The sequence below is a fragment of the Camelus bactrianus genome, chromosome 35 (assembly GCF_048773025.1).
Source record: "Camelus bactrianus isolate YW-2024 breed Bactrian camel chromosome 35, ASM4877302v1, whole genome shotgun sequence".
Classification (NCBI taxonomy): domain Eukaryota; kingdom Metazoa; phylum Chordata; class Mammalia; order Artiodactyla; family Camelidae; genus Camelus; species Camelus bactrianus.
Window position 1 is genome coordinate 12,564,108 of NC_133573.1, and position 20,574 is coordinate 12,584,681.

The 20,574-nt window shown below is 41.4% G+C and overlaps 1 protein-coding gene across 5 annotated transcripts in view; it reads right to left on the reverse strand.

Moving 5' to 3' along the window:
* The window catches only part of ZEB1 (zinc finger E-box binding homeobox 1), a 169,612-nt gene that overhangs the window by 11,844 nt on the left and 137,194 nt on the right, over positions 1-20,574 (reverse strand). For 2 of the 5 annotated variants that reach the window (XM_074358014.1, XM_074358016.1), the window contains exons 3-6: positions 18,873-18,935; positions 12,682-12,843; positions 6,758-6,960; positions 3,527-3,632 (exon numbers count right to left, since the gene is read on the reverse strand). In XM_074358014.1, the coding sequence (XP_074214115.1) occupies positions 3,527-3,632; positions 6,758-6,960; positions 12,682-12,843; positions 18,873-18,935 (534 nt within the window). The remainder of the gene's footprint in view (positions 1-3,526; positions 3,633-6,757; positions 6,961-12,681; positions 12,844-18,872; positions 18,936-20,574) is intronic. The other 3 variants (XM_074358015.1, XM_074358017.1, XM_074358018.1) reach the window with 3 other exon arrangements.

A 20,574-nucleotide genomic window follows, 5' to 3' on the forward strand; every position in this document is an offset into this window, starting at 1 on the left:
ACATCATGACCAAGTGGGGTTCATCCCAGGGACACAAGGCTGGTTCAACATACGCAAATCAATCAGTGTAATACATCACATCAACAAGAGAAAGGACAAAAACCACATGATCATCTCAATAGATGCAGAAAAAGCATTTGATAAAATTCAACACCCATTTATGATAAAAACTCTCACCAAAGTGGGTATAGAGGGAACATATCTCAACATAATAAAAGCTATATATGACAAACCTACAGCCAGCATAGTACTCAACGGTGAAAAACTCAAAAGCTTCCCACTAAAATCTGGGACAAGACAAGGATGCCCACTATCACCACTCCTATTCAACATAGTCCTGGAAGTCCTAGCCACAGCAGTCAGGCAAGAGAAAGAAATAAAAGGGATCCAAATTGGAAAAGAAGAGGTAAAAGTGTCATTATATGCTGATGACATGTTACTATATATAGAAAACCCTAAAAGGTCCACACAAAAGGTACTAGAGCTGATTGAAGAATTCAGCAAGGTAGCAGGTTACAAAATTAACGTTCAAAAATCAGTTGCATTTCTTTACACTAATGATAAATCAACAGAAGAAGAAAGTAAAGAAACAATCCCCTTTAAAATAGCACCCAAAGTAATAAAATATCTGGGAATAAATCTAACCAAGGAGGTGAAAGAATTATACACAGAAAACTATAAACCATTGATGAAGGAAATTAAAGAAGACTTTAAAAAATGGAAAGATATTCCATGCTCTTGGATTGGAAGAATCAATATTGTTAAAATGGTCACACTGCCCAAGGCAATCTACAGATTTAATGCAATCCCTATCAAATTACCCAGGACATATTTCACAGAACTAGAAAAAATCATAATAAAATTCATATGGAACCATCAAAGACCTAGAATTGCCAAAGCATTACTGAAGAGAAAGAAAGAGGCTGGAGGAATAACTCTCCCAGACTTCAGACAATACTATAGAGCTACAGTCACCAAGACAGCATGGTATTGGTACCAAAACAGAGATATAGACCAATGGAACAGAATAGAGAGCCCAGAAGTGAACCCACAAACTTTTGGTCAACTCATCTTTGACAAAGGAGGCAAGAATATACATTGGAATCAAGACAGGCTCTTCAGCAAATGGTGTTGGGAAAACTGGACAGCAGCATGTAAAACAATGAAGCTAGAACACTCCCTTACACCATATACAAAAATCAACTCAAAATGGATTAAAGACTTAAACATAAGACAAGATACAATAAACCTCCTAGAGGAAAACATAGGCAAAACATTATCTGACATACATCCCAAAAATTTTCTCCTAGAAGAAATAAAAGCAAGAATAAACAAATGGGACCTAATGAAACTTACAAGCTTCTGCACAGCAAAGGAAACCAGAAATAAAACAAGAAGAAAACCTACGGAATGGGAGAAAATTTTTGCAAGTGAAACTGACAAAGGCTTGATCTCCAGAATATATAAGCAGCTCATACGACTCAATAAGAAAAAAATAAACAACCCAATCCAAAAATGGGCAGAAGACCTAAACAAACAATTCTCCAAGGAAGACATACAAATGATCAAAAAGCACATGAAAAAATGCTCAATATCACTAATTATCAGAGAAATGCAAATCAAAACTACAATGAGGTATCACCTCACACCAGTCAGAATGGCCACCATTCAAAAGTCCACAAATGACAAATGCTGGAGAGGCTGTGGAGAAAGGGGAACCCTCCTACACTGCTGGTGGGAATGCAGTTTGGTGCAGCCACTATGGAAAACAGTGTGGAGATTCCTCAAAAGACTAGGAATAGACTTACCATATGACCCAGGAATCCCACTCCTGGGCTTGTATCCAGAAGTAAATCTACTTCAGGATGACACCTGAACCCCAATGTTCATAGCAGCACTATTTACAATAGCCAAAACATGGAAACAGCCTAAATGTCCATCAACAGGTGACTGGATAAAGAAGATGTGGTATATTTATACAATGGAATACTACTCAGCCATAAAAACCGACAACATAATGCCATTTGCAGCAACATGGATGCTCCTGGAGAATGTCATTCTAAGTGAAGTAAGCCAGAAAGAGAAAGAAAAATACCATATGAAATCGCTCATATGTGGAATCTAAAAAACAAAAACAAAAACAAAAACAAACAAACAAAAACAAAGCGTAAATAAAGGACAGAAATAGACTCACAGACAGAGAATACAGACTTGTGGTTACCAGGGGGGTGGAGGGTGGGAAGGGATAGACTGGGATTTCAAAATTGTAGAATAGACTACACTGTATAGCACAGGGAAATAAACACAAAATGTTATGATAACTCACAGAGAAAAAAATGTGACAATGAGTGTGTATATGTCCATGAATAACTGAAAAATTGTGCTGAACACTGGAATTTGACACAACATTGTAAAATGATTATAAATCAATAAAAATGTTAAAATAAAATAAAATAAAATAAAATAAAATATATACGTATTATTGAGGAAGACTGTTCCACAGCACAGGAGCTAAGGAACAGGTCTGGCAGCAGCTCCAGAAGACAGCCTCACTCTCCAGAAACATTAATGTGTAAAAATAAAAAATGGATTTGTATGTTGAGTGGTAACTTTAACATTCTTTAGCCCTCGATGAGAATTCTGCACAACATCTAGAAATGCAGCTCGAAAATAACATACAAACCTCACCAGCCAGCCCTCACAAAGCCATCAACCGTCCTCTTTTCTGCAGGATGTTGTTTGCGAATCTAACCGTCAAAAGAAGACTTTTCACAAAGTAAGCAATGTGCAGACGCCCATGATTTCCCACTCATTAGCTAACAGTTCCTTTTCATCAGTTTTGTAAATCTCGACACATCACAATTAACCAGGAACAGAGTTCACAGTGCAGCGTGGGATGCTACTTATTTTTTTTGATCGCTTTCGAGGAAGTGGAGCCTCTAGAGGAATGCAAACAGAGCCCTCTCGTTTCTAAGTTTCTAAAACAGAGGACTTTGACCAGGCAGTAACAGTCATTTTATCAGTGATGATGTAGACAATGAAGGGACGGGGCAGGATGGTGAGATGCGGGCGCTCCTTCCCTCCTCCCCGGCCAGGCTGCAGCTCCCTCCTCTCCTGGCTCTCCAGCACCCGCCCCTGTCCCATCTGGAGTCCGCCTCTCCTCCTTCTCCTCATTTCCTTGTGCACACTGTACCTCTGGACCCTGTTTTTCTCCCTTGTTAACTGCGAAAGAACCAATAAAACTGACATTCATCAGAAAGCTCAAGTGTTTTTAGGTTGTACGTCTTGTTATAAAACATGCTGCATTCTGATTAGGAAATTTGGAGTATGTCGTATTAACTCGACAGACTTAAGTCAAAGATTAAGATCCCGATAAAATACCATTTATAAGCAGAAAACTTCTCCAGATTAGTCTTTCGCCTAAAAAAAAAAGAGTTTCTAATCATGTGTGTAGATCACATGTTATATTAACTTATTACCATAATTGCTATGATATTCAAGGTGTACAAAGAAAACAGATATTTACCACTGTGGATTCTTAAGTGTTCTTTTAGATGGTGTTTGTATTTGAAAGCTTTTCCACATTCAGTGCACTTGAATTTACGATTACCCCCAGACTGCGTCACATGTCTCTGTAAGAAAGAATTGGTATTTTATTCATAAGGCAAAAAACCTTCAGACATAAAGAACATCCAATCTGCTAAAAAGTAATGTTTTGGTGATTCTTTTGTTTCTTAAAGGCCTCAGATTATAGCAGTCACAAAACTCAAACACTTGGAATATTACCAGAAAGGAGGGTGATAGTGACAACAGAATTTTGACATAAAGAAAAGTCTCCACTTTCTAATTTAAATGATCAGAATCACTCCATTAAACAATATAGCATTTAACAAAAATAATACATACTTCACTAGGAACGAGAGATGGTCTTGCCTGCACTCTAATCTGCAGGTAAAAAAACCGAGGTCAAGAACTAAAGAGAAGAACCAGGTCTCTCGAAGAGAAGAGAGGGCTGAGTCTTTTCAGCACTTTATCCTGTCTCTGATATGTTTGATTTTTCCAAAATGTGCCTTAGTCTTGTGATGTAAAAAGTCCTTCCTAATATGGATGATTGTAATAGCCTTCTCTCTGCTTTCTCAAATCTCCACTTTTAAATATTTCAAGTATATTCTCCACTCTTTATTAATCTTACGAAAGCACTGCTTGAACTGAATTATTCAATAAACTCTGCCCATCAGTTTCCAGAGGATTCTCATGAAGCCCTGAATACAGACTATGAGCTGTGACTCCAGCGGACAGTGCCCGAGCGTCCGGCTCACTCCTCGCCCCTTCTCTCGAGCAGGTGCACGCCTGCGTCACCGGGCGAGGCTCCGTCTCTGGCACACAGGCTGCTCTTCGCCCCTTTGGTTTGCACCATCCCTTACTTCTTGGCTTCATCTGTATGACTGTTAGGATTCCACCCGCCTTTCAAAGGTTCACGTCTGGTTCTGCTTGCTCCAGGCTCTCCCCAGCTGCACCCTCCCTCCCTTTCATCATGACAGAGAGAGAAGGAGAGAGAATGAGCACCTCCTCTGTCAGGCTCTGCTTCACCCAAACCTGCGGGTCTGAAACCTGATGTATGGTGACAACTCCCAAATTTCTCTAGACACCTCTCCCCTCAGCTCCAGACTCTGGCAGCCGACTGCTCCCTTGACATTCCCAATGGGAAAGCGACAGGACCTGTGAACATGATGAACCCTGAGCCCTTCATTTCTCTCCTGAAGACCAGCTCCTCCTCCAGTGTCTTACCTTTGTGAGTAACACCCTCATGTATTTGACTGCTGCTCAGGTCTTAACTTTGGGGTGATCCTGGATCCCCCTCTTCAGCTTAGATCTGGAGCCAAGCCATCAGCAAGCCCTCCTGAACCCACGAGTCCTCCTGTGTGATGTCTGACCCACCACCCACCTCTGGCCTGGGTTAGAGCAACAGCCTCCAAATGGTCTCCTGCTTCCAGGAGGTCTTGACCACACCCCACCCCAGTGCCGCCTTAAAAATAGAATATGAACTTCAGTATCTTTCAAAGGCTTCCCTGTCACTCCCCCCGCCCCCCGCCTGCTCTGTTGAATGAATAAATTAATTAAGATGCGGCTTATCATGAGGTCACAGCATGATTTTCCAAGGCCAGCCAGGCAGACATGCCCCCCTTTTGTTTGCGGCCTCATAACATAGGTTGTTCCCAAGACCTCCCAGTTCTGTGCCCTCACGTTACCGGGCCACACGCTCATCACCGCTCCTTTCTGACCCTGGTCTGTCTGGTCACACTTCACACATAGAAGCCATCACCTCTGCACCATCAGAAAGACCACCACCAGAGTGGTCTCTGTGCTCCTCAGACAGCTCACCATGTGTGCTGAGAATGGCACCTCAGGCCATCCCCAGCAGTCCCAGTGTCCTCTGAAGACCCTTCCTTGCACGAGGGCCCCCAGCATAGAGGCCGTGGGGGCAGCAGCTGCAGGATGGGTCTGCCCCCCAAAGTCACCTGTCCTGTGGCCACGTGGGGACACCAGGGCGCTGGAGCACGCCGGTCTCATCCTGACAAGGAGAGATGGTGTCTGTCCCAGCAGTACCCTCTATGCCAGCCTCCTCCTCCCCCCGGGACTCGCTCCCACTCCAGGTGCCCTTCCCAGACCCAACCTCCTACCCGAGAAAAGCGAGGGCCCCTGGCTCCCTGGCTGCCACCCTCCCACACCCCCTTCTCTATTTTGTGAGTGTTGCTGCCAGGGTCCTGAGAGGACAGGCTTACCCTCGTATCGTTCTGTTTCTGTGATAGTTTTTCTGTTTGGTTCTTGGTTTAGCCATCACAGGGAAGGGGTATGTGACCTGTGTGTTCTCTGCCGGACGTGTGACCCGGGCGCGCACAGCGGAGTTCTCATGCACTCAGGCGTGTACGTGTTCACGCCCTTTGATGTGAGAAACCGGACACGCGCCCCAGTCACAACACATGCCTTAATGTACCCTGCACAGCTGAATACTTATTTGATTTTTAAATTGAGAATTAAGCAGATATTAATTTGATTATACTTATCAGGACATTATAAAAGGACAATAGACAAAATTCTTTGACTTTAGTCCTTAAGTCCAGAGCCAACAATTTCAATGTAACTTACCCTTACAGGATAGCCTTGGTTTCTATGTCTAGAAATTGAGGCAAAGTGACTTAGAAGCAGAATAAACCAGATGAAAAGTGAGCCTTCAGATTAAAAATGGTTTAGAATCTGAACTTTAATTCTTAGAGGCAACTTCCCCTTCCCTACTGTGGGGAAAAAACCCACAGTAACTAACCTGAGCACAGGCACTGGTTCACAGAAAATTAAACTCTTAGTATCTGCTTTGCTTCTCAGTCTGGTCAGTAATGAGTCGTGCGGTTTACGTACCCTGTATTTATTTTTCCTACACTCAGCATTCTAGTAGACTCCATCTTGGAATCCAGTTCTAAACTTAAGAGAAGTATTTCTATGGTAGAAGCAAAATAATTAAGTCTAGATGAAAGGGAACTTACCTGGAAAACAACTCAGTTCCCTCTAAAATAACATTCACACGTGCTTTTCCACTTGGAAACGACCAGACAATTCAAATACTCACTTCCATTTTTATAAGGCTGCAGACAAAACACTGTCTGTATAGGCCCGTAATTTTAAGTCTGTTAAAACCCATGCCTGCGGCAGAGGGGTGAGCTCTCCAGCTGGCAGCTGGCGACCTGCGAGTCTCGGCACTTACCTGATCTCGTCCTGACTTATGTGATGTCATGTGACGTTCAAGTTGGGTTCTGTACGCGAAGGTGTAACTGCACACGGAGCAGCTGAAGTTGTCCTCATTCTTCTCATGGCGGTACTTAATGTGTTCTTTCAGAGAGGTGAAGCGTTTATATCCTCTGTCACAGTATGGGCAGGTGAGTAACTGGGAAAACGCATCTGGTGTTCCTGGAAAAGAAAGACCGTACATTTTAAATTTAAAACAGTCACAAAGTATTACCAAAGCTACCACTGAGTCCCTCTGCGACCTGCCAGACGTAACACTACGTATTTGACCCTGAAAACAACACACTGACGTGCCTTTCTGTTTTACAAAGAGGAAATGTGAGGTTCAGAAAAGGTTAAATAACTCCAGAGTCACACACTCAGTAAACGATGAAGTCAGGAGGCAACGTGTGCTGTCTGACTCTGAGGTCCGTGTCTCTTTCACTAGAACATAATTCCTCCCTTGCATATGGTCAAGTAGACAAAGAAAACAAAAGTGAAGTCAGAATGCGGGGGCCACTGGTAAATGCACACCTGTGGAAGGGTGCACACTTTAACAGAGGCTGTCTGCAGAGGCAACGGCATCATGATTACCGTGTGTTCATTCTTCCAAATGTGGAAGTGACACTACAGTCACTGTCGTCTGAGAGTAAGTAGCACACAGTTAGACTACGTTTCCAAGACTCTCTTGCCGAAGGTGTGGCCGTATGACCGAGTTCAGACCAAAGGGGTGTGGTGCTGGGTTGGAGTTGGGGATACGGGGCACTGGACGCCAGCAGGTGGACCCACTAATGTCCTATGCATGATTTTTTGTGTCCCTTCCCTCTTGAGACACACTGACACATTTTCTGTATAGTTCTATATGGACGACTATTACTGTAGCTTTCAGAAAATAAGACCATTATGGATACACTGGAGCTCATGAAATGAACTATATTTTTTACATGTGGAACCATCGCTGACAGTCCTAAAATGTAGTACTACTTTGGCCATCAGTATCATTTAAAAGTAGATTACCATATTTGATTTCTTCAAAGTAACATCTTACTGTAAATATCTCTACCTTCATTTTGAATGTCTTACAGAAAAACGGAGTACCAAACAAAATTGCATAACAATCTCCAAATGCTTCATAAACATGTGTTACCATTATTTTTTTTAAATTGAAGTACAGTCAATTACAATGTGTCAATCCCTGGTGTACAAGCACAATGTCCCAGTCATGCATATGCATACGTATATTCGTTTTCATATGTTGTGTTACCATTATTGAAATTCAAGTCCATATAAATTAAATGTCTTACTCCAGGACTAGCCTGTAAATAACTGGCTGAGCACCTGACTCTTCGTGGCTAAATGCACTGAAAAATGGATCAAACGTATGGTAAAATCAAACCACCAAGACCCCCAGGTTTAAGTTGGCAGCCTTTGTCATCACTGGCAAGGCAACGGGAACCAGAGCGTTCTCTGTTGGTGATGACTAACATGACCCACTTCTTTGGGACTGGATTAGCCATGTGAGGAAATTTTAGGGGGAAATCACGTTCTGTTTTGTCTAGGATCAATTTCCTATTTGTACAGGCAAGTCGGAAATCAACATCTGGGACACTGCCCTTGCCAGGACTGCCTGTCCGCCCCATCGATTTCAGTTGGCCCCAGCGGCTGCAGCCAGAGTCCACCGCGGCAGGTGTCTGGTTATCGGCACCACGATCACTGTGACTTCCGTTACTCAAGGCGCTTATCCTCCTGGGTCAGAGAGCCAGTTGCTCACATCACATTCTGTTTCCTTCCTTGCCTCCATGATTAATCCTTCTCAGTAATAAACAATACCAATAATTCTGTAAAATGACACAGTTCTCATAGTTTAACAGCAGGTTATTATTTTCATAAATCAATATCTACTGAATGTTCTCTCACATATGAGATAGGTATTTATTCCTTTAGGCCAATAACATAAAACAGTGAAAAATAAATCTAAATATATGACATAATAACTTATAGAATAAACAGGTTAAAAGTTAAAATTTTTGTTTCTGTTTTAAAAATACTGGGTTATTGTTTTTTTAAAAACTTTTTTTTTAGGAATGAAAGTTTGTCATATAAGGGAAAAATGTTTCTTTTTAGAATTCCTATAATAAACTTACGGTAGCAATTCAATACTACTAAAAAACCAACTATGTCTGGCCAGTTTTTGAATGTATCTGTGACCATGAATATACTTATTTGAAAACCATTTTAAATTTCTGTATCTTAAACTTCATTTAGTAGGTAGCATACCATTTCAGACTAAGTATTACTTGATATAAAACCTATTAAAAAAAACAACCCTTGATTTGTTCCCCACTGAACCAGAATTTGTGATAAATCAATCTGTTGGGGAAAAGTTTCCCTGTTTACAACTTATGAAGTGCAGGATGTCATGTTTATTCTATTAAAACATTAAAAACTTGAGCGCTTCTGAAGACAAACACTGCTTACATGTAAACAGGTGTTGCTAGTGGGAAGAATGCCTACTGTGAAACACCGGACCAGCAATTAAACTGTATCACACACCTGAAAGTAACGAACACCTGAACTTCTAAAAACGTGGTGTGATTCAAATATTTTACTAATGCAGAACAATTGGGGCCCCAGTTTTTATGGGATTTTACTGCACGGATCTGTAGTAATGAACTTTATAAAGTTTAACCTTATTTGATCTGTGCAGTGGAACACTGCTTTAGTTTCCATTATTTTCTTTCACTGAGGCTTTTTGAAAGCTGCTTTGTTACATAAAAATTTTACATATATACACAAATGTATTTTTAAATTTTCTATTTCTCTTTCATATTTATTGTGAGCTATTGCTTCTTCAGGTGGAATGTCACACATATCTTCTTTAAGAGAACTAAACTGCCAAGAAACAAAAGTAGAAACAGTAAGGCCCTACGGGATCACAAAGCCAGTTCCTCAGACTGCCGACCCGCAAGTAGATCCACGGGGTGTGAGGCTGAAAGGCAGCGTCCCCAGGGGTAGTCACCTATCGTCTTCAGAAATGTGTCCTCTTGCCACACTGGAGGAACAATTCTAGGGTACCCTACTTCTGTCTCCTCTGTCACCAGATTAGTTACAGAAATCCTAACTGTTCTGGAGTGAAACTTCCCTTTCTGCTCGTTTCCTTAGCTGATTCCTGATTTAAGGAAGGTACAGCTGACTCTCTGCAATGGAATCTGTTTTGTTTTCTGTACCATCCTCCTCAAATTCCTTCAAAATTTTAAAAGTCGATTGATACAATACCATTTACCTTAGCACCAAAATGTTGAAATACTTTGGCATAAATCTAACAAAATGTGTATAAGATTTATTTGAAGAAAACTGCAGAACTCTGATGAAGAAAATTAAAAAACTAAATAGAGAGATAGTCCATGTTCACGAATAAGAAGACATGATACTGTCAAGATGTCAGTTCTTCCCAGATTGATCTATAGATTCAAAGCAATCCCAGGCAAGTTACTTTATGGAAATTGACAAACATTCTAAAGTTTAAGGCAAAAGTCCCAGAAGAGGCAACATGAGGCTGAAGGTGAAGAATGAAGCTGGAGACGGACACTGCTTGACTCCAAGGCTCACCTGCGGTAAAGCTGCAGAAATCAAGACAGTGTGGTGCTGGTGAGAGAACAGACAAGTGGATCAGTGGGACCGAACAGAGAGCCTGGACGGAGATCCCCACAAGTACAGTCAGCTCATCTTTGACAAAAGCGCACAGGCTGGCTTTTCAACAAGCTGGACATCCACATACAAAAACTGAATGTAAACACAGACCTTACACCCTTCACAAAAATTAACTCAAAATGGATTACAGACTTAACTGTAAAGTATGAAACTGTAAGACTCATGAAAGATAACAGGAGAAAACCTGTATGACCTTGGATATGGTAATGCCTGCTCAGATACCAAAGGCATGAGCCATGAAACAAGTAATAAGTGGACTTTGTTAGATGAAAATGTTCTGCTCTGTGAGAGACAGCAACAAGAGAATTAGAAGACAAGCCACGGGCTGGGAAAAATATTTGCAAACGACACATCTGAGAAAGGACTGTTATCCAAAATTTATACAAAGAATTCTTAAACTCAACAATAAGAAATCAAATAATTGGATTAAAAAATGGTCCAAAGGCTTTGACATCTCATAAAAGAAGATATACCGATGGCAAATAAGTATGAAAAGATGCCGCACATAACACTGCATCAGAGAAATGCAAATTAAAATGAGACACCACTACGCACTATTAGAATGGCCAAAACTTGGGATGCTGACAACAGAAAATGTGGGTGAGGATGTGGAGCAGCAGGAACTCATTCACTGCTGGTGGGAATGCAAAATGCTACAGCCACCCTGGAAGACAGTCTGGCAGTTTCTTCTAGAACTAAGTGCACTCTTACCATATGATCCAGCAATTGTGGTCCTTGGTATCTACCCAAAGGAGCTGAAAACTTATGTCCAGACAAAAATCTGTATATGAATGTTTATAGTAGCTTTATTTCTAATTGCCAAAACTCAGAAGCAGCCAAGATGTCCTTCAGTAGGTGAATGGATAAATAAAATATGCTACATCCAGACAATGGAATGTTACTCAGCAATTAAAAGAACTGAGTTATCAACCCATGCAAAGACATGGAGGAAACGTCAATGCCTATGACTACGTGAAAGAAGCCAATGTGAAAAGGCTACGTGCTGTGTGGTCCCAACTATAAGACATTCTGGAGAAGACAAAACTATGGAGACATAGAAATGTGAGTGGCTGCCAGGGTGAGGGGAGGGGAGGAAGGATGAACACGTAGAGCACACGGGATTTCCAGGGCAGTGAAAATGTCCTGTGTGCATCATAACGACGTCCTCACATCATCACACACTTGTCCAAACCCACAGAGTGTACAACACTGAGAGTGAACTTCGGGTGATAATGACGTGTCCATGTAGGTTCATCCTTGGCCAAAAAAGTACCATCTGCTGAGGGATGTTGGTAACAGGGAGGCCATGTGTGTGTGTGAGCAGAAGTGTATGTGGGGTATCTCTGTACCTCCACACAATTTTGTTGTAAACCTAAAGCTGTGCTAGAAAAGTCTTTAAAAAAATCAATTATTTGAGTATTAAGCTAGATCTGTCCATGTAACTGGGAACCTTGGAAAAACCAACCTAGTTTTAGGATCTTAATATTTCAAGTATCCTCAGACATTCCAAGTAACTTCCTAGTTCTTGGTACAAATACTGCATAAAATTTCTTACAGGAATATCTGCATGCTATTTGCATCTGTTTCTAGCGCACGGAAGGCAGAATGACAGCCTACTTTTGCACGGGCACACTATTACTACATTTACCACTCTTTATACACTGGCTGTTCGCAGCAGAGTGGACTAAAGTAGATACAGAGAAACCATGTGTCTCCGAATTGGTACGTTTTGAACCAGACAACCATGCTTCTCTTGCAAGAAGCACAGTGGAAGAATCAAGGGGCAGAATCAAGGGGCAGAAAGGATCATCCTGAATTCTGTCCCTGCTACTTGCTGATGAGTAAGTGAATGGAGATCCACATCCAGGCACAGTTCTAAGCATTTCCCATGCAGTGGCATCACACCACACACCCAAGATGCCACTAATATAACCCTATACTGTTACCACGGACAAGGGTCCACTGGTTAAAGAGATCACTCTCATATGCATGACTGGGACATTGTGCTGGACACCAAAAATTGACCCACTGTAACTGATGGTACTTCAATAAAAGAGATCACTGTCTACAGCCACCTGCAATATATTCTGGTTTTCAAAGATGTTCCCTGCAGCAGAGTGGGCTCGCACATGGAGGGATGGAAGTAATAATCCTTTAGAGATGGAAACAGAGCGACCGAGAAGCTCCAGTTACCGTTGTCATCGTGGCCGCTGGCCTCAGGCGTCCCCTGCCTCTGGTCCTCCTCCGGCGCCTCGGGGTAGATGACAGCAGTGTCTTGTTGCTGCAGGAACTCCTCAACATTAGGGTCGTGGTTTTGTTCATTCTCTGCATCTGAGTCGCATTCGTCATCTTTTACTAAAAGAAATGCATCCTTCATAAACAGCGATTTCACTGCCAAGTTGTTACATCATTCTTCTAAATAATCTTGCGAGAATACAAGATTGTTCTTGAATTTGCAGGAAATATTTATTGACTATTAAAAACAAAATTTACCCATTCTATTGTAATCTATTAAGATGTCTGTTTTCAGAAATTTAAAGTATTATAAAAAAGTCTTGACGTTTTCACAATATCCCTTTTAAGCTTTCAAGTTGTTCTTCTATTCCATTTTACTCATGAACAAGACACAGGGAAGGCTGGCTGAATTCTTAGTTTCTCGATGAGAAAGCAATGAAAGAAGGAAAAGAGAAAGACTTAGTTCTCAAACCTCAGTGCTTTCTAGCAACCTACCACACCCTATTACTTAGAGCTGTTCTTGAGATCGGAACCAGTGTCTGAATGACGAACCACTCTGAAGCTGTTATGCAATAACAGCTTTAATAGTTAGAATGATTTCTAATGGGAGTCAAAGAGCATCAAACTGATGCAACCACTTCCTCTCCCCACTGGTATTCAGATAGTAGCAGGGCTGTTTCGGTACCTCTGCCTCAGTAAGTGTGAAAGGGCGGGGCTGAGGAGAGGCGTTTCCCCCTGGAGCTGGGAGGTTCCGAGGACGACGGCGCGTCTTCGCTTTGAGGAGACAGCTCCGTGCTGCTGAGTCGCAGGGCAGGACTGATGCACGAGGGTTTTCGTGCTTTCCCTCCGCGGGCTCACAGTCCTCTGCTCTAACTTAAAGAAAGAAGAGGCCTAGCCCTCCCTCCCACCATTATGCTGACACAGCGCACTGCCCTGGACTGGAAAAGCCTCCAGGCTGCCGAAGGACAAAGATTCAAAATACTGACTGGGGAAAACCCTCCTTACAGGTGGGTCAAGGCAACGCACGAGCTCTGCAGGCTCCCAGCCTTTCCTGTTCACATGGATGTCTACCCTGCAGCTGAGGTGGGGATGCTCTGCCCCCCTGACACGCTGTGAAGTCAGCGGTATGGTGCGGCCGGAGGGACTGAGGTCATTTTCCTTCGATGACCTCGCCTGACTCACTCCCGAATTATTATTAAAAAATGTCACTGCTCTTCAGGAGCCTGGTGAGAGCAAATCAGAGTCTCTCAAAACTTCCTCCTAGGATATGTCGTGAGCTCCAACAGTCAGCGTTTCTGAATGGCTGGGACAGTCCAGGTCTGTGTCACTGAGTCTGCTCACAGCAACTTCAAATATTCAGGCTAAACTAGATTAAACTCACGAATGAAATTTATATTTTATGTCATTTCTTAATCGCTTCTATGCAGATTTGACAAGACACTCAAAAATATTTTTTATCATATTATATTATAAAGTATTTATTTCAACTAAAGTCTCCACTTTTAAAATGTTTATATTTTCTATAGCCTAGTAATTATATATATAGTTACATATATATAGTTTTATATATATAAAACTAGGTGGTGGAATATTGATGTTTTAAATAGTATACATTTTTCAGAATTATATACATAGTCTGTATTTCATACACGAATCTTGCATATTCAATAAGTAAAGGTATTCATCTGGAGACAGATTTTTATAACTTAAAAAAAATTAGATCTAAATAATCTTAATCTCATATTGAATAATCTATTTAAAATTGTATTTATACTTCACATATTCCTCATTATTTATAATTTATATATTCTTCATAGAAAAACTTTTTATAAAATTCCTCAAAATGTGTATCAACACATTTACTTGAATTAGAAAGATGGACACACACTTTTTTTCTGACAGAAAGTCTGATTTGGCTGATTGGTACAACAGTGACAACTGGTTTGGTTTGTAAGGTTCTTAGGTGCAAATTTTCCAGAAACTGAATGAACTAAGTTTATTGCTCTAAAGTGTTGATCAAAATATAGTTAGTTCACATGTTAAGATAAAAGAATTTTTATAAAAAGTGTACTGACAAAAGGTACTGAAATTAGCAAGATTTCAATATCCCCAACCAGTTCTGAACTTGTTAGACAAGGTGCCTCTAAATGAGGGGGAAAAAGAGCCAAAACAGGCATCCTTGGTCCTTTGCTAAGGAGGTATCAGTAAAACTTTCTGGTATGTCCCAGGAACTGAGGGAGTGAATGGTTCTGGTGACTGGGAAACAAATCCTTGAGCAAATTAGGTGGCTCTGGATTTTTGCTTTCAGCAAAAATGAAAGAGAATTTAATAGAAGTGTCAGTTGACAAGACATTAAAAATAATCTTATTAGCTGAAAACCATTAACTCTTTGAATATAATTCTAAAGATAAGTAAAGTACTGAATAAATTATTTATAAGAAAAATGTATTTCATCTTATTTATGAGAAAAAGGTTATCTCAGAGCTAAACAAAAAACAGAAACAATGCGGAACACTTTTTCTTCTGGAATAAGTTATATTAAACTGTTGATACATGAGCTAACTGAGGAATACTTCAGCTACTTTGATCTCATGTCCAGTAACATTTTTCTTTAAGATTTAGTTGACCCTTGAAAACACAGGTTTGAACTGAAGGGTCCACTTACACGAGGGTTTTTTCTATAGTAATACTGTAGCACCACACGGTCCGCGGCTGGTCCATGGCTGGACGGGGAGGCCCGTACACAGAGGAGCCGTGTATCCCAGGGGCTGACTGTAAGTTGTACGAGGATTCTGACTGTGTAGAGAGTAGGGGCCCCAACCCCTGTGTGGTTCAAGGGTCAACTGTATTTATTAAAATTTGTATATTGTGATCAATTGTGTAGTATTAATAATTATAGGATAAATCAATCCATAATTTTTTCTTAATCTTAAAAGCCATATGGTCCCTGGAAACTAAAGAGAAACAAATTACAGTTTATTTACGTTTTTCTTGCAAAGAAATGATAGTTGATCAAAATACCTTCAAGCAGGGAAATACACACTATGTTAGCATCAAATTCTATGTGCTATGCAGAATGGAGAAATGAGTTCATGGAGTAGACAGTACGATGTACCATTTCTGACTCTTAAAGAAGAGCTTAGTCATATTTTAAAAATGAATTGGTATTAAACTGGTATGGATTTCAAATGTAAGAGGGATGTTAAAAATGTCATTTTTAATATCCCAGAAATTAGGCCGTCGCTACAGCTGACCCTTGAACAACGCGTGGGGGAGGGGCGCCGACCCCCCACCCCCCCTCCCGCGCAGTGAAAGCCAGGTGGAGCCCGCAGGCCGGCGGCCCCGCTCCCTGGGGCTCAGCCAGCCGCCGACTGCATGCGCTGCAGTGTCGCCACGGGCAGCGTCCGCGTGTAAGTGGGCCTGCACCTTTCACGGGTCCGCTGGGCTTGCACTTGGCATGAAAAACTGTGTCTGCCCATCAGAAGTTTGTGAGGCAACACACAATCAGTGTGTTGTAACAGTAACAGGACCTCTCGGGGGCTGTAAGGGTTACATGAATTAACACAGTGTGCGCTTAGCCCCGGACCCGCGCACGCTGAGTGCCACGTAATTGTGACCTAGTTCCCTCAAAGCAGCCCTACAAGGTGAACAATGACTCGAGCAGGCGATTCAGCATTAATGTTCAGTAGCAAACTCTGGGCTCTTTCCAACTAAAGCACACTGCCTCCACGAACCTGCATTTACCAGGCCAATCTCAAGCTAAGATGGGAAAGCCTGCAGTTCGGCCCATAAAAGTTAAAGCGTGGGAAGTGCGCGCTGTGAAAAGGTCAATTATAAAGCAAAATTCCTGATCAAAATTCCTAAACTTCGGTGTTTAAATATGAGGGAGGTGAGCAAATACACAGAAGCATATAGTGAAAACCTGGTTTTCTTTCAGATGTGCCACTCAGAGATAACTGTCCAAGCACAGAATCACACGACTATAGTAATTTATCCAAGTGTAGAATTAGAGGGTTTTTATCACAAATTAGAGGAAGCAAGCTCAGAGAGACAAACGTTTAATATAAAGACTAGGATTTTTATCTAGCTGTCAGTGTCTCACTTCCATCAGAGTAAAGTGGCCTGAGCCTTCTCCCTGCCTTTCTCCCCCAGTTTTGAAACTCTGTACAAGGATTAGCCATATGAACAAGGGGTCCTCAGAGGAACAAAGGACATCTGGGGACAATCTTCCACTCTCTGAATACTAAGCCATGACGACAGTGCTCCTCAGGTCACAAGCTGCGGGAGGAAGTCAGCTACAGAAAGGCCCTGGCAAAGTCCTGAGCTGGTGATGGTGGCCTCTGTCCCACAGTTCTGTTACCATCAGCACATTACTCCTGAGACGTCAAGGAAGTGACAATAGCAAAGGCTAAGCATAATTTAACAGTGTAGCTGCTTGGAAGGCGCAGACGTCTGATTCTGTCCTCCTCTGCTGGAACCTGTGCTGATCAGGGCTTTATTCAATGTCTGCTTGGCCCTCTCTCCCCACGTTCCAGGGAGACGGCGCAGAGGGACCACCTTCCTGTGGGTGGGGACCCTCGAGTCAGGGGCGACTCTGGCTGATACCAAGTTACTCTCCCTTCCAGCTGTGACCCTGCCGGGGCGGAGGGGGTGGAAATTATGTCTTACTTAGCGCTCAAAACTGAAAGAATTCATTCATTTTCGTGGTGAAGAGCAAACTGTGAGGTAAAAACACTGTAAACGTGGAACTGGGAATGGCTTTTTTGATGGCATGTTGCCTAAAAGGGCAAAACAATCTTCTGTAACTCTGGTAATGTGTCATCAAATTTTAACATTAAATACGAGAGTAATAAAACAGCATTCCTTGGTGTTCATTCATACTGTTTTACTAATAACAAATATCCAGTTTAAATATTTTATAGACTGTGTCAGTTAGCCAGACAAATATTTGCTGACAAGCATACCTGAACACATTATTCACGCAAGCTCAACACAACCAGGTTGAAGGCAGAACACAGAATCTTAGGCTGCAGGCCCTGTACATGATCACATATTCCGTTATTATTCAGTTCATCGGGACTGTACCTCCAGTTACCCTTTGTTTTGTAGAACTGACTGACAAGCACGGCAGCACTGATGCCTGTATTACAGGTGAAAATCTACTTTTGACACATTACTATGAAACGTACTCATCTCACAACAACAAAATATAATTTATAAGGTTCTGTGGAATATTCCTAAAATGTACTGTGAAGAAAATGTTAAACTAAAAAAGAGAAGAAAAACAGAAAATTTAACTAAAACTATATGACAGAAATATCTAATCTACGACTGAATATACAAAATATGATACTTTTAAGTACAGTATTTTGAGGAAATGTTTTACTAATTTGGCATTTACTTTTGAAGTTTACATTTATGAGCTCTGGCTGACTCACGAGACACAAGAGGAAGTGTCTGGCACCATCACAGGCAAGACACGGGTTTAGGTTTTGCACTTCACTCTTTTGCTTCTTAAATCTGATCTGAATCCACTTAGAGGAAAAGCCTTAAGTCTCAGGGAGTATGTACTTTTAGTCACCTAGAAGCAGATTTCCTTGTTTACTATAATTCAACTTCATTTTGGCCTTTTTCAATCGCAGAATTACAAGAAAACGTTTTTATTCTCTTGTTCGCTGCGACTCGTTTGTGCAGCCCACCCCCATTCAGGACCGTCTCCTGGTTTACAGATAACCCAGGGCATTTGCTTACTCTTCTCTCTTCTGCTTTCTGTCTTGTGGGCAATTCGATGTAGATCCTGGTAACTAATAACGAAACTCAAAATATTTAGATCTGTATTTCTATATCTATGGTAAAAAAATTTTGATGGAAGTTTAAATGATCATTTAAACACTTATTTTGGGGATTATCTGTAGATTATACTTGTCATCCTGATGGATGGAAAATCTACCGTATTACATGCATCTGTAATCTCACACTGTATTTAAAGAGTATAAACATCTAAGTTTTCGTATAGTGTACCGTATGCCTAGATACTTAAACATTTAAGGAGGGCAAGATAGAAGAGGAGGGAATAGACTGAATTCAGGACTCGCAAATGCGAACACCAGCGACACAAGGCCCTTGTGCAAAGACACGAGAGAGAGTACCTGTGTGTCCCACTTCATCTGCCCGAGCTTCAGGCCCCAGGGTTTCTTGTCCTTCCTTTCCTGCTGGAATCAAAGAACGCAGGCTTAAAACAGATCCACCTGTCACCAACATTTTAACTTCTAGAAATCTGGAAACTTTCAGATTATATTTGCTTTGGATTTTTCCCCCTTTTATAAGTACAGTAATGTGTCCTAGTAAGGTAAAGCTTTTTAGAGAAATTAAGCAGGTAATTTTACAAAACTCATAAAGATATTTTAGAGAAGCAAAACAAGTGAATGTTTACATCTAATTCTGGGATTATACGTATGTTAGAATGGTAAGCACACAAGGACTCTCCCATTTTTCTAGGAGAGCCCTACCTATGGACAGTAGGATTCCTTTTTACATTTCTCCCCCAAAGCACAGATTTCTGTGTGCTAGGCACTGTGCCGGATGCTTCATAACTTCCTTTAACCTGCATGACTACCTGTTTTATAAATCTTTTTTTTTTAACCACCAAAACATGAGGCTCAAAGAGGTTAGGCAACCTGCCCAAGGACACAGAGCTACTGGGTGGTGGGAGTGGCACCTGAATGCAGGTCCAAACAGCTCTAAAACCCACCGTCCCCTGCACCCCGGCGTGGAGAGCCAGACAGAGCCCCAGACACAGAGTGCACGCTGGACCCCAAGCCCAGTCGCCCGGAGCACCCACCTTTCTCTTTCACTCTTTTCTTACTCTAACCACTGATCAGCAGTAGTAAGTGGTCACAGTAAGTGACAATAATGAACATTTCTGGGTGTCCATTATCCATCTCTGCTGCCTACCTGTCTGTAGTGAGCTGACTGTGGTGTGTATACACAAGAGGTCAGAGTCCACGTGCACAGTATTTAGGCAAGCAGGAAGTACGCTTTATATATTTAGGTACATTTTATTTATTATAATAGCTTATTAAGAAACTATCTACATATGAAAGATAAGAAGTTAAAAACCGCTTGCAGAGTCTATACCATAACTATGATCAGAACACTTACAGTCATACTAAAACACTGGGTCATTATCTGCACCCCAATCAAATCCTATTGAATATGTCAGTCAAAAATCTTGACTTAGATTTGCCCTAAATTTGATAATTGAATTGAGAAACAGAGCACTAATCAAGTAAAATCTGTGCTCACATTAAAGCACGTATTTCTTTAAGTGCCTGTGATTACTGGGTAGATTTATTCGGTGGATATTCTTTACTCATTAACTTTTATATTACTCCTTAAAGACAATCACTATGTGAAAAATAGTTAAAATATGCACAAACCTCTTTAGATCAGCATGAGAACACTGTCTAAGGGAGATAATGAAGTGACTGACTTCTGCTGAAGATTCCTCATGTTACATTTGCCATCGGCAAGAGGACAGGTCAGCAGCCCCTGGTCAAGCGTTAACCGTACTTCAGGATAAACGCCAGCCCTGGCTAAGTGTCTGCAAGTCTCTAACATCCTTTTTTTCCCTCTTCCTCCAGAGCATTTACTTACACTAAAATAATACACAGCGCGCCACGTGGGTAACTGCATGACGGTCATACAGTTATTATTACTGCATATCCATGTTCTCTAGTTTTCCTCAAATGAAAATCCAAAGAGCCGGAGTTCTGACTTGCCAATGTGGAGACAGCACTCATATTAAAGTTTAAAATGGTATTTTGGATCTTACTAATTTTACTGCTTACA